The 15,267-nt window shown below is 43.1% G+C and overlaps 1 protein-coding gene across 1 annotated transcript in view; it reads right to left on the bottom strand.

Annotated features, from left to right (window-relative positions):
* The window catches only part of LOC311117126 (phospholipid-transporting ATPase ABCA3-like), a gene marked incomplete at its 5' end in the record, with an annotated part of 57,972 nt that overhangs the window by 4,141 nt on the left and 38,564 nt on the right, over positions 1-15,267 (bottom strand). Inside the window, 6 exons of the mRNA XM_084192113.1 lie at positions 738-879; positions 2,869-3,048; positions 4,019-4,179; positions 4,383-4,532; positions 5,420-5,582; positions 10,798-10,900. Coding sequence (XP_084048239.1) covers positions 738-879; positions 2,869-3,048; positions 4,019-4,179; positions 4,383-4,532; positions 5,420-5,582; positions 10,798-10,900 — 899 coding nt within the window. The remainder of the gene's footprint in view (positions 1-737; positions 880-2,868; positions 3,049-4,018; positions 4,180-4,382; positions 4,533-5,419; positions 5,583-10,797; positions 10,901-15,267) is intronic.

The following is a 15,267-nucleotide window of genomic DNA, read 5'->3' as shown; positions in this document are numbered from 1 at the left end:
CAAAACATTAAAAACACCTGCTCTTTCCATAACATAGACTGACCAGGTGAATCCAGGTGAAAGCTATGATTCCTTATTGATGTCTCTTGTTAAATCCACTTCAAATCAGTGTAGATGAAGGGGAGGAGACAGCTTAAAAATATATTTTTGAGACAATTGAGACATGGATTGTGTATTTGTGCCATTCAGAGGGTGAATGAATTGAGGCTGTTCTGAGGGCAAAAAGGGGGGGGGGGGGGGGGGGGGAATTACACACACACAGATATAAAACAGTATAGCACTCATGGTGTTACAAGTTATAAACATTGGCAAAGGGCCAAATTGAAGCATAGATTATAAACCTGAGTTAACGTTTAACCTTTGTTAACCCAGCCATCCTTATCTAGTTTCATAATCTATGCTTCAATTTGGCCCTTTGCCAATGTTTATAACTTGTAACACCATGAGTGCTTTACTGTTTTATATCTGTGTGTGTGTAATCTGTGTGTGTGTGTAATCTGTGTGTGTGTGTGTGTGTCACAGGCGGCTGGTGGCACCTTAATTGGGGAGGACGGGCTGGAACAGAATTAATGCAACGGTATCGAACACATCAAACACATGGTTTCCATATGTTTGATACCATTCCATTTACTCCATTCCAGCCATTATTATGAGCCGTCTTCCCCTCAGCAGCCTCCTGTGGTGTGTGTGTGTGTGTGCGCGTGCGTGCGTTCGTTTGTGTTTATATAAATCCTTACCCTGTATATGGCGGTACTTGGCCATTAGCAGCAGACCCCAGCGCAGGGTTGTCCCGGTGGTGTCGGTACCAGCACCGAACAGGTTAGCAACACTAAATACCAGGTTGTTGTCATGGTAGAGAGAATCCATATTGCCAGATTCCTAACAGAAACAGACCCGCAGATGACATATGAATTATGTACAAAAATTACTTAAGGAGTTCACAGATTTGATTCGATTTTATTAGGACCCCCATTTGCCGACATCAATGGCGACAGCTAGTCTTACTGGGGTCCAACACATAACAAAAAAGACATTACAGACAAAATAATGTACAATTTACATACATTTAAAAACATGAACATGTAGTGTGCCTGTGTGCGTCTATCAGTTACACATACATGTCAGTACATACACACACACAAAGTAGGTAACATGGGGAGAGGCGTTGTGCCGTAAGGTGTTGCTTTATTTATTTTTTTAAACCTGGTTTGCTGTTCACATGCGCAATATGAGATGGAAGGGAGTTCCATGCAATCATGTCTCTGTATAATACTGTACGTTTCCTTGAATTTGTTCTGGACTGGGGTAAAGGCTTCCGCATGCTTTGGTTCAGCTTGCTCCTAGTCGAACTCCGCCAGGAGAACCAAGCGAGTTTGCTTGCATACTCCCTTAAAAGAAAAACGAGAAAAAGCGGCAATAGTACTGTTTGTCCATCTTGAGACGGCATAGCCAGTATACACTTCCTGAAAAGAGTCTGAATTAATCTCAAGAAATCTGTCATAAATGTTTAAGTTTTTCGCAGAGGAGATCTTAGTCGCGCAATTTTACATCTAACTAAGATGTTTGGGGCAGTATCGAGTCGTCTATCGTTGAATGACAACAAACACTCAATTGAATAGCGGCTATTGTTGACCAATGACCGACAAAGGGACATAGACTTTGGCTCCCGAACTTCGGCTGCCCTCGAGAAAAAATGTTGTGCAGGAAAGAATCCCTATATATCTGCACAAACTGTTCAGAACTGTTTCGGATGGGAAGCATGCAGATGCCTTAAGTGTGTGTGTCAGTGCTGTGTGTAAATTGACTATGCAAACAATTTGGAATTTCCAACACATTAATGTTTCTTATAAAAGGACTTGCTTTGTGGAGTGTGGTGTCAAAAAAGCAGAGCATCTCTTTATCACAGACAGAACTCTCCCCATCTTTACAACCATTGAATCAATATGTTTTGACCATGACAGTTTACAGTCTAAAATAACACCAAGTAATTTAATCTCCTCAACTTGCACACTAAAATAATAGGCTTTAGAGGAGGGAGGTGAACCTGCAACCACAACACTTCAATAACACTTGACATGAGATCCTCTCTAAGCCTTACAGTGATATGGCTCTGAATATGTACTGCAACACCTCCCCCATAGGCATTCCTGTCGCTTCTGTAGATGTTATATCCTTGTATTGCTACTGCTGTATCATAAAAGGAATTATCTAAGTGAGTCTCAGAAATGGCTACTATATTAATGTTATCTGATGTTGGCAAGTTATTGATTTTATTAACCTTATTTCTAAGGCTACATATTTTAATATGGGCTATTGATAGCCCTTTCCTGTGTGGTTTATCAGAGATAGACATAACATGGAAAATAACAAACAAAGCAAACAAAACAGATAATCAACACATTCTTTTAAATCAGCTTGAGGAACTGTTTTAGTGTTTGAGTCTCTGTGAGTTTACATATGATTCTACTGATACGGAGAAAACTCTAGTTCTATCCTCCCTCAGCTGGGGAATTTGGTTCCAGGATGCTGATTGTCCAAAAGCCGTGGTATTTTAGACAATATACCATGGGTATGACGCAGAATTACTTGTTTACTGTTCTAATTATGTTGGTAACCAATTTATAATACCAACAAGGCGCCTCTGGGTTTTGTGGTATATGGCCAATATACCACGGCTAAGGGGTGTATACAGGCACTGCGCTTCGCGTCGTGCCTAAGAAGAGCCCTTAGCTGTGGTAAATTGGCCATATACCACACCCCCTCGGACCTTATTGATTAATTATATTCTGTATAGTTATACTGAGCAATATTGATGCAACACTTTGTTATGTATGAGTGAGATGCAGATTCTGCATGAACTCTTCTTACCTCCAGGGTCTGCTTTCGGACAAGGAATGAGTCCACAAAGCCTCTACACATCTGAGGGTTCAGAGTCTCTTTCAGGCCTCTCACCAGCTCTGTCACCTCCATCTTCATATCAGCAACATTCTTTTTCAGACGCGTCAGGTCCTTTATCCACGGGCCCAACCAGGGAAACATGTTGTACATCTATACAGAGAGGTAGAATACACATTAAAACTATATTTTCATATCTGCTTATATTAATTAATTATAACATTACTACATACAACATAGCACACCATACCATACCACATAACTATAATTAGATTATTAAATACATAAATACAAATGTAATTATATATTTTATATATAAATTAAATATATATGCATAAATATGTAGTTATTAGTGGTGGGCACCAATATTGATCATTCAATATGATATCGATATCGTTTTATGTTGATATGAGCAAGGCATATTGTAATATCGGTTTGTTCTTTTTACTATTCTGTAAAAAGTATACATTACTTTTCGTGCATACACGAAATCCTCTAACAGACTTTCTCACAGGCTCTCAACTTAGCATATTTAACTGCCTGTTGATGGTCCATCAACTGTGGATGGGCTTCCTATTGTATTCAAGCTGGTTAGTTAGCTATAATTTAGGCCTCCCTAACTAACCAGCTTGAATACAATATTATGCTACCAGAACATTCACACCTGGCCCAATGGACAACCTGCAAACAGTTGTCTGAACTTCAAAGAGCCATGGAAGTGAACAGAAAAGTGAACATTCACACAGTTGCAATGTATTTTATATAAACCGATATGATATCGATATGGAATCAAATAATGCAACTGATATTGATATAGATTTTGTATATCGGTGCCCATATTATACACAATATTATTTACAATTCTATAGTTTGTAAAAAATATTTTTTTAGTCATTTAGCAGATGCTCTTATCCAGAGCGACTTACAGTTAGTGCATTCATCTTAAGATAGCTAGGTGGGACAACCACATATCACAGGCATAGTAAGTACACTTTTCCTCAATAAAGTAGCTATCAGCAAAGTCAGGTATTCTGTTTCCTAGTTGTATTGATTGCACTGAGACAGCCATTATTTATTTAGAAAATACAGTAAAAACAGAATGGCCTGAATGAGCAGACTGTACCTGAATTGATGCGGAGCCTGTAAGGCGTGTGGTCTCATTGGCCATATCTGCCATGCGTGTGAATAGGGGGTCAGTGTATTCAAACCTGCTGCCATAGACAATGGCCGAGATTATGTTGGAGACGGCATAAATCACAGGCTGTGCTGTGTCAAATGCTTTACCTGCGATAGACAAAACATCTAATAAATTACAAAATAAGCTTTCCAGAACCCAGACGATCACTTAGAAAGCCAAATAGCTGTTTACTAATAATATGGTTAAAAATAGCCCGATTTTTAACCAGGCAATTAGGCCTACACATCACCTTTAAATAAATCATGCTACTTCTACTACTACAGTGTAGAGATACCTATATTGCTCTTACCGTCATGTTTTTCAAACACTTCAATCAGGTAAGGGATTTCCTCTAAGATTTTGTCTTCACTCCCTTTGTTGCCCATCCCAAAGTCTCTAAGGTTTGTCAGGGCAAAGCGCCTCATCTCTTTCCATGAGTCTCCATTGGCAAACAGAATCCCTGTAAAGAAGGTTGTTTGTTTCCATGACAATTCAAAGTGTAATAATAATAATAAAGTAATATACATTAATAAAATATGCCATTTAATAATTAACATGTACCAAGAAAATGTATAATCTGCCAAATTATCTCTGCACCCTTTCTGGTCATGATCATCTGTAACTATTTAAGACATCTTATACATTTATATTATTTGCAGAGGATTAGAAGAAGAACATTTGATGGAATTGTGGAAACAGCCTGATCTCTGCATTCTCCATTCTAGTCTGAAATGTCAGAAATTAGTGGTATTATTCAAAACGAACTTGTCAGCATTTTGAACACTTTCAACCAATCAGAGGACAGCCTAATTCAAGCACAGTATTTTGCAACATTGGTTTTTGTCCTAAACCCAACCACTGTTTCTGAGAGGGCGCTGATTGGACCAGCCATTTTCTGGTTTATTCCAAACGCCCATCTATTGGAGAAAGGAAAGGCTAATACATGCAATTAAACAGAATGGTGAATACAGCAATCAAGCTGGTTCCACCAGGCTAAAATAAGACTTTTAAGAGCTTGTAATGCATTTCATATCCAACTCATCTCAAAGTGTCTGAAATTGATTGTGTAGCTCAATAAAGTTGCTTTAAAGTAAATGTCCAGTGAAAAATCTCACTTTTAAAAGTTCATATTCTGTTAACTCATACCCACATAATGTTGTTGACTCATCCTATACTTGCATTTGTGGCCAAAGCATAAATTGGAGAACAAACAAATGCATGGATTGCTGTCTTAGCTTGTTCACAGACTGCTTACAGGGTAAGGAAACCAATAAGACATGTTGTAATTTGGGTGAACTATCCCTTTAAGAATGTGACCTAGCCAGAATACGAGTAAAATATCATTACCATGTCCTTGGTTGAAATCATAGAACACAGGAGTGATGTCCCTGTCCCCAAAGTCCTCTGCCTGGTTGACCAGCGCCTGCTTGACCGTCTTGTATCCTGCCAGAACAACCACTTTCTTGGGTCCAAAGTGAACCGTGAAGATGGAGCCATATTTCTTGGCGAGCTGGACAGATAAAGCATACATAAAGTACACCATAGACTCAGTTATGTCTCGTAATGATATATGAATAAGCACAAAACTGGCTTGTTTGACATGTTTCAGTCAAGAAACAGCGTGAAGACAGTGGTTTACAGTTGAAGTCAGACCTAGGTTCAAATACTATTCACTGTAATTTAATTACTTACAAAAACATTTAGACAAAGTTTCTTATTGGAAATACATTTGGAAAGTATTGGCATGTAATGTATTTACAACTACTTGTCTTTTATTTGAAGTAGTTGTTTTCTGCTCTGTATTAGAAAATACTCAAAAAAACAGAAAAGTGTCAAAAACAAATACTTACATACTCTATGTATTTGAACCCTGGTCTGTTTTGTTAACAAGATCCCTGAAGGGATATTCCTAGGGTGCATCTCAATAGTCTAAAGTGGCCTGTCATCTCTTTGCTTGCAAGGCTTTGGTCACCGTCACAAAGTATTTTGTCCATAGCCTGGTCCCAGCAAAAAAACAGATATGGGACCATGCTACTTGGGCAGGACATATCTATTGAAATACACATTTACATTTTAGTCATTTAGCAGACGCTCTTAACCAGAGCGACTTACAGGAGCAATTAGGGTTAAGTGCCTTGCTCAAGGGCACATTAACGTCATTTAGCAGACGCTCTTAGCCAGAGCGACTCACAAATTGGTGCGTTCACCCTATAGCCAGTGGGATAACCACTTTACAATTTGGGGGGGGGGGGGGGTTAGAAGGAATACTTTATCCTATCCCAGGTATTCCTTAAAGAGGTGGGGTTTCAAATGTCTCCGGAAGGTGGTGAGTGACTCCGCTGTCCTGGCGTCGTGAGGGAGCTTGTTCCACCATTGGGGTGCCAGAGCAGCGAACAGTTTTGACTGGGCTGAGCGGGAGCTGTGCTTCCGCAGAGGAAGGGGAGCCAGCAGGCCAGAGGTGGATGAACGCAATGTCCTCGTTTGGGTGTAGGGACTGATCAGAGCCTGAAGGTACAGAGGTGCCGTTCCCCTCACTGCTCCATAGGCAAGCACCATGGTCTTGTAGCGGATGCGAGCTTCAACTGGAAGCCAGTGGAGTGTGCGGAGGAGGGGGGTGACGTGAGAGAACTTGGGAAGGTTGAACACCAGACGGGCTGCGGCATTCTGGATGAGTTGTAGGGGTTTAATGGCACAGGCAGGGAGCCCAGCCAACAGCGAGTTGCAGTAGTCCAGACGGGAGATGACAAGTGCCTGGACCAGGACCTGCGCCGCTTCCTGTGTAAGGCAGGGTCGCACTCTCCGAATGTTGTAGAGCATGAACCTGCAGGAGCGGGTCACCGCCTTGATGGCGAGATCATGGAACGGGCAGTCCTTCCCCGGGAGGAAGAGCAGCTCCGTCTTGCCAGGGTTCAGCTTGAGGTGGTGATCCGTCATCCATACTGATATGTCTGCCAGACATGCAGAGATGCGATTCGCCACCTGGTTATCAGAAGGGGGAAAGGAGAAGATTAGTTGTGTATCGTCAGCGTAGCAATGATAGGAGAGACCATGTGAGGATATGACAGAGCCAAGTGACTTGGTGTATAGGGAGAAAAGGAGAGGGCCCAGAACCGATCCCTGGGGGACACCAGTGGTGAGAGCACGTGGTGCGGAGACAGCTTCCCGCCACGCCACTTGGTAGGAGCGACCGGTCAGGTAGGACGCAATCCAGGAGTGAGCCGCGCCGGAGATGCCCATCTCGGAGAGGGTGGAGAGGAGGATCTGATGGTTCACAGTATCAAAGGCAGCAGACAGGTCTAGAAGGACAAGAGCAGAGGAGAGAGAGTTAGCTTTAGCAGTGCGGAGAGTCTCCGTGACACAGAGAAGAGCAGTCTCAGTTGAATGACCAGTCCTGAAACCTGATTGGTTTGGATCAAGAAGGTCATTCTGAGAGAGATAGCAAGAGAGTTGGCTAAAGACGGCACGCTCAATAGTTTTGGAAAGAAAAGAAAGAAGGGATACTGGTCTGTAGTTGTTGACATCAGTGGGGTCGAGTGTTGGTTTTTTGAGAAGGGGAGCAACTCTCGCTCTCTTGAAGACGGAAGGGACATGGCCAGCGGTCAAGGATGAGTTGATCAGCGAGGTGAGGTAGGGGAGAAGGTCACCGGAGATGGTCTGGAGAAGGGAGGAGGGGATGGGGTCAAGCGGGCAGGTTGTTGGGCGGCCTGCAGTCACAAGTCGCAGGATTTTATCTGGAGAGAGAGGGGAGAAAGAAGTCAAAGCATAGGGTAGGGCAGTGTGAGCAGGACCAGCAGTGTTATTAGACTTAACAAACGAGGATCGGATGTCGTCAACCTTCTTTTCAAAGTGGTTGACGAAGTCATCCACAGAGAGAGAGGAGGGGGGGGGGGGGGGGAGGATTCAGGAGGGAGGAAAATGTGGCAAAGAGCTTCCTAGGGTTAGAGGCAGATGCTTGGAATTTAGAGTGGTAGAAGGTGGCCTTAGCAGCAGAAACAGATGAAGAAAATGTAGAGAGGAGGGAGTGAAAAGATGCCAGGTCGGTAGGGAGTTTAGTTTTCTTCCATTTCCGCTCCGCTGCCCGGAGCTCTGTTCTGTGAGCTCGCAGTGAGTCATCAAGCCACGGAGCTGGAGGGGAGGACCGAGCCGGCCGGGAGGATAGGGGACACAGAGAGTCAAAGGATGCAGAAAGGGAGGAGAGGAGGGTTGAGGAGGCAGAATCAGGAGATTGGAGGGAGAAGGATTGAGCAGAGGGAAGAGATGATAGGATGGAAGAGGAGAGAGTAGTGGGAGAGAGAGAGCGAAGGTTGCGGCGGCGCATTACCATCTGTGTAGGGGCAGAGTGAGTAGTGTGGGAGGAGAGCGAGAGAGAAAAGGAAACAAAGTAGTGGTCGGTGACTTGGAGGGGAGTTGCAGTGAGATTAGTAGAGGAGCAGCATCTAGTGAAGATGAGGTCAAGCGTATTGCCTGCCTTGTGAGTAGGGGGGGACGGTGAGAGGGTGAGGTCAAAAGAGGAGAGGAGTGGAAAGAAGGAGGCAGAGAGAAATGAGTCAAACGTGGACATAGGGAGGTTGAAATCCCCCAGAACTGTGAGGGGTGAGCCATCCTCAGGAAAGGAACTTAAAGGCGTCAAGCTCGTTGATGAACTCTCCAAGGGAACCTGGAGGGCGATAGATGACAAGGATATTAAGCTTAAATGGGCTAGTGACTGTGACAGCATGGAATTCAAATGAGGAGATAGACAGATGGGTTAGGGGAAAAATTGAGAATGTCCACTTGGGAGAGATGAGGATTCCTGTACCACCACCCCTCTGACCAGATGCTCTTGGGGTATGCGAGAACACATGGTCAGACGAGGAGAGAGCAGTAGGAGTAGCCGTGTTTTCAGTGGTGATCCATGTTTCCGTCAGCGCCAGGAAGTCGAGGGACTGGAGGTTGGCATAGGCTGGGATGAAGTCAGCTTTGTTGGCAGCAGAACGGCAGTTCCAGAGGCTGCCTGCGACCTGGAACTCCAGGTGAGGGTGCGTGCAGGGACCACCACGTTAGAGAGGCAGCAGCCGCGCGGTGTTGTGCGTTGTTTGTGTAGCCTGTGCAGAGAGGAGAGAACAGGGATAGGCAGAGGCATAGTTGACAGGCTGTAGCAAATGGCTACAAAAATGCAGAGGAGATCGGAATGAAATGAGCTAAGCATCTGGGAGAGGAGAGAGGGGGGCCTCCCTCACCAAAAACTTCTACCTCAGAAACTAAAATTGTTTCACTGAACCACCCGAACAAAAACTCCCCCAACTTCCACCTTTAGAAATCAGAATTGTTGTGAACCACAGTTGTTCAATGTTTAAAGGAATAGACTCAACCCACTTTATTCAGCTAGCCAACTATGACACCATAGCTGACTAGCATGCTAGCATCCAATAACACACAGTTTAAACACACAGTTAAGCACCAATACTCACAACAAACCACCAATAGTGTGTTAACTAGCTAACCAGCATGCCAGCATCCAGTAACACACAGCCAAGCACAAACACTTGGTCACAGCAAACCACCAAAAGTGTGATAACACACTAAACAGATCATTCGTGTCTGTGTCAAGTTCCTTTCATGACGCAGCAATGATTCAACGTTGGCTAGCTAGGACAAGTATATTGTAATTAGCTACTACCGTACCGTTCGCTGGTCGTGCTGGGTAGCTAGCAATGGCCACTGTGTTGGCTTTGTTTGAAGAACGGCTAGCTAGCTAGCTTCGTGCTACACCCGGCACACAATGGCTACTGTGTTGACTCTGACTCTGTTCGAAAAAACGGCTAATTAGCTCGCTTCGTGCTACAGCCGGCACGGCGGAAGACACTGCCAAGACACAGTAGCTACCCACGATACCTAGCTATGACGCCGTAGCTAACTAGCAAGCTAGCATCCATTAACACACAATTTAGCACCAATACTTGGTTACAACAAACTGCCAAGAGTGTGTTAGCACACTAAACAGATAATTAATGTCCGTGTCTAGTTCCTTACATAACGCAGAACGCAGCAAAAATTAAACGTTTGGCTAGCAGCACATTTAACAGTGGGAACAGCTAATCGTTACCAGTAGCTACCCGCTAGCTAGCTAGCCTCGTGCTTCGATACTAACCTACAATTACCTACGGAAACCTACAATAACAACAAAACTAGCCTATGATAAATACAATGCCTAACTACAACTAACTACCAACCTACGATCTAATACATGGTTAAGCTTTACTCAACACCATATGGGAAGCTCTCCACCGTTGCTAATCGTTGCTAATCGTTACCAGTAGCTACCCGCTAGCTAGCTAGCCTCGTGCTTCAATACTAGCCTACAATAACCTACGGAAACCTACAATAACAACAATACTAACCTATAATAAATACAATACCTAACTACAACTAACTACCAACCTACGATCTAATACATGGTTAAGCTATACTCAACACCAAATGAGAAGTTTCCTTACCTCCAGCTAGAGAGCTAGAGAAAAACACGTCCTCTCCCGACTGCTGCTCCGTCGGGAGCAGAATAGAATATTAAACAACATTAACCAGCTAAAAGCATGCACAGAGTTAATTCTATCAGTTTACTTACTGAACTTTTAAAACCTGGTGAAATAGCAAGAAAACTATAAAGTGAGATAAAACAATCTCACAGATCATATCAACAACCTCAACATGGTTTTCTATAAAAGCAACGCATTACTTCTTCTTACCTCACAGAGAGTGCAGTAGGGCCTGTTGAGATCCAGCTGGAGCATGTTGCCAAGCAGGGGCAGTGGCCTGGGTCCTGGAGGCTCCTTCCCCTGTTCCTCAGCGCTGGAACCAGAAGAACGGAGGTAGAGGACAAGGAGAAACAGCACAGCCCCCAGCAGTGTCATCGTGCTTGATGTCTGGAGAAGACCTTCTATAAGAGACATCTTCAAATTGAGCTCTTAAACCTTATACTGGGCTAAAAAGACACAACACACTATGCTCTGTTATGGAACAAGTGTTTGTGCTCAGAGAACTTCCACGACAACAGCTTCCCCAAGGAATGCTATTTGTATAACCTCCCCACCCCACCCTATTGGTGCAGGATGAGAAGAGGGATGGTAACACCTCAGAGGAGGAGCTAAACAACAATCATATAATTGTGAAACTCACATGATCACACCTGCAGGTCATTGACAAACCCTCCATATGATTTGTTTCCTGGTCTTTCCAAAAACTGTAATACATCGAAAAGCATTTATATGCCCGGAGAAATGGAATGAGGGAAAACATTTTTTTAAATTATGCTGATAGACCAGATTGACACATATAAACTTTAATCGATCACCAGATGGATGGTGAGGACTATATAGGTAGAATGAGGTTAAATCTAATTATATTTGGGATTTGATTGTGTTACTAAAGATCTTCAGAAATCCCCCTCCATTGTCCATATAGTTTGAAAACTCTATAAACATCATATCAAAAATGTAATACATTACTGATTGACATATATTTCCATCTCCAATCATATATAATAACTTTTTAGCCACTTGAAAGTGTTCCACATTTGACATTTTATTTGTTTAGTGTGAGTCAATGATGATCAGGTAAATGGTCTGGTAAAACTATCTGCAGTGCAGACAGTGGGAGAAAGAACAGGTCAGGCAGGAACCCGATGATCCCTCTGCCGCTTGAGGTTACAAAGGTCAGTTTACACATTCCAAAGACAGAGTACATTTCCAATCTCTGTAAAAGTCTGAAAACCTCTTCTTGAATAGAGGGAAGCATAACTAACCAAGTCACCTTAGCCCTGCATATACAGATCGTTTATTAAAATACAATATTAAAAAGTATGCTTTTTCATCATAGTCCTATATTTATTTGTATATTGCGTGTACTCTAAGGCAGAAGTCTACCCAAGAACGATTACGTTTGAATTACATTTAATTTTAATTGGGATTTTAGAGGATTTGAGTGGAAATCTGCTGCCCCACCCTCCCACTCTCGATGGGTTAGTTTGTCTTATCTCTCCTTAAACTTGATAAAATGAGGTTCACTACCCAAGGCGCTACTGACAAATCTAGAAAGGTATGGCAGGCTTTCATCTCATTTGTAATCAGATCCACATCTCTGGCCATTGAGTGACTATAGATTATTTAGGTTAGGAACCTAAAGGTGTACGTGCAAATCTATAGGTGAATGAGATAAATGTGTTCTTTAAACAGCTAATCAGAGAAGTATTTGTGAGATTGGGGTTGTGAAAAAAAAGTATGACTGTGTATATAAAACTGTGTATATAAAAGTATTCAAAACATTAAGAACACCAGGTGAATCCAGGTGAAAACTATGATCCCTTATTGATGTCACTTGTCACCGTCCCCCCCAACGGACAAGTGACATCATTAAGGGATCATAGGTTTCACCTGGATTCACCTGGTCAGATGGTGTTCTTAATGTTTTGAATACTCAGTGTATTATGTATAGGATTTGTCTTTAAAGACAGATGGGTCTGTATGTCCATGTGTTTGCCCTGCCCTACAGTCACATCACCTCTGACATCTGCTTTCAGCTAAATGGATCACTGCTAGGCTGTGAGGAAAATATAAGCTCCCAGCCATCTGGTCTATAACAAAAATAACACAGAAATTCCCTGGATGTCAGGGGACAGATGAGCCATGAGGCAGAGCATGTCTGAGTACTATCATATTTGTACATATGCAAGTTTGTTTACGGCTGTATGTGTAACCTGTTTTTGAAGTCATGTTCAATCTTGATCATGGCATCAACAGGTTGTGGATGAACCGTGAATTCAGGAATACTCTCAGAGTATAAATTCCATGCTGCCCCTCCAGGAGTCCGCAATTTTTTAGCAAAATCAACAATTCCCTGCAAAATGTCAGAACTGCCGTAGCGAAATCAAGCATTTTTGCCCGCAAATATTTGTTTAAATACCTGTGAAATCCTGAAGGGACTGGCTTATTATTGGTATTATTATAATTTTTTATCAAAAATAGCGCTATTAAATTGCCAGAGCAATATATTGTAAGTCTACATGTTTGACTAGTGGGCAAGAAGTGCAATCACTCAATGGGGATTCAAATTTAAAAAAGTATAAAAAACATGTGTGATTGACACCCAAATAGGATTTTTGTTGTTGGACGAAAGGAATTCAGCTCAAAATTACTTTAGTTTAGGAAATCTGTTCCCAAATACTCCCACAAATAAATAGACATACAGGTAACTGCCAAAATAAAGGAAACACCAACATAAAGTGTCTTAATAGGGCATTGGGCCACCACGAGCCAGAACAGCTTCAATGCACCTTGGCATAGATTCTACAAGTGTCTGGGACTCTATTGGAGGGATGCGACACCATTCTTCCACAAGAAATTCCATCATTTGGTGTTTTGTTTATGGTGGTGGAAAACACAGTCTCAGGCGCCACTCCAGAATCTCCCATAAGAGCTAAATTGGGTTGAGATCTGATGACTGAGACGGCCATGGCATGTGGTTTACATCATTTTCATGCTCATCAAACCATTCACTGATCACTCGTGCCCTGTGGATAGGGACATTGTCATCCTATGGAGGCATAGCCATGGCATCTAATGGCCTGCCCAGCATTTTTGTACATGACCCTAAGCATGATGGGATGTTATTTGTTTGATTAACTCAGGAACCACACCTGTGTGGAAGCACCTGCTTTCGATATACTTTGTATCCCTCATGTACTTGTGCTTACATTATTTTGGCAGTTACATGTATGTGATCTGTCTCAATGTAATCAAGGTATGAAATTATTATGGTATTGTCGAATATAATATCTGCTTGGGCTTACTTGCGGTCAGTGTGCAATGTACAAATTATAACAATTATGTTCCGGCCCAACGACCATCTGCTGAAGAAAAAATCATCCTGCGGCTGAATGTAGTTCCCTACCGTCCTGGTCTAACCAGTGTGGAAATACACTTTTGGCCCAAACTCTCTCTTCTGCAATATTGCCTCAAAAATTGCCGGTGTATCATGGGCTTCCGATGTGCTGCCATTATGGGAGGCTGATTACGTCCAAACTCTGCAAACAACACACAACAGTCGAAACGTAGGTTACTTTCTGTCAAAAAGGTGTGATTGCTGAGGGTTGTGAAACAGGGTTATTTAACATATGATGTAAAGTCTGGTAGAACCTGACCCAGGAGGCAGGACTTAAATCCTGCCTGTGATCATTGACAATTCTTAATCCTACATAGCTCCCTGTTAACCAGCAAGTGAATAGACAACTTGTCTCAAAAGAGCTAGGGGGAAGTTGGAGAAGAAATGGTATAGAGGAGGCGTGTTACTTTTTGGAACAGTCTTTTCACTCACGGGGTACAGTAGACCCCCCCCCCCCCCCCAGAAGCCTCTGCAAGGGTCTATATTTTGATATCTAGATGAGCAAGGCATATCATAGCGGTTTATCCTTGCTGTTAACCTACACTATATATTACATGACTGTTCATGTAGGCACAAAACTCTCTCACAGATCTTTTCAAAGGCTCTCAACTTACTTAATTGTCTGCTGATGGTTGATATTCAAACTGGTTAGGTAGGTTTAGCTGTCACACCCGGGCTCTGGGACTCTATATGTTGAGCCAGGGTGTGGTTATTCTATGTGTGTATTTCTGTGTTTGCCTTAGTGACTCCCAATCAGAGGCAACGAGTGTCAGCTGTTCGTTGGTTGTCTCTGATTGGGAGCCATATTTAAACTGTCTGTTTTTCATTCGGGGTTGTGGGATTTTGTTCGTATTTAGTTAGTGTATGACCATTGACTATCACGTCGTCTTGATCGTGTGATCATCAAATGTAATAAATATGTTCACATTCAACGCTGCGCCTTGGTCCTTTTCCTCAGACGATCGTGACAGAAAATCCCACCAAGATGTGACCAAGCAGCGTGTCCAGGAGCCATCGCCAGGGAGATCTCTAACAGATCTCCTTCGCCTCCTCGACTGGGTCAAGCCGTGTGAGGAGGAGAAGGGCTTGACATTGTGGCAGAAGGGCGAACGGCTGGCGAGGGACATGGAGACCTGGTCCACGGGTAGGAGAGATGCCCCGAAAATTTTTAGGGAGGGGCTAACGCCGTGGACGACGGGGCGGCAGGAGACCGCGACAGAGCAGCCCAGCGGGTGTGCAGAGGAGGCCGCCAGGTTAAGGGGGCCACTGGTCACAGAGGA

Source organism: Coregonus lavaretus, assembly GCF_964263955.1.
Source record: "Coregonus lavaretus genome assembly, contig: HAP1_SCAFFOLD_2576, whole genome shotgun sequence".
Lineage (NCBI taxonomy): Eukaryota > Metazoa > Chordata > Actinopteri > Salmoniformes > Salmonidae > Coregonus > Coregonus lavaretus.
The sequence above is the reverse complement of the archived record's forward strand: the minus strand, read 5'-3'. Positions and strand labels throughout refer to the sequence as shown.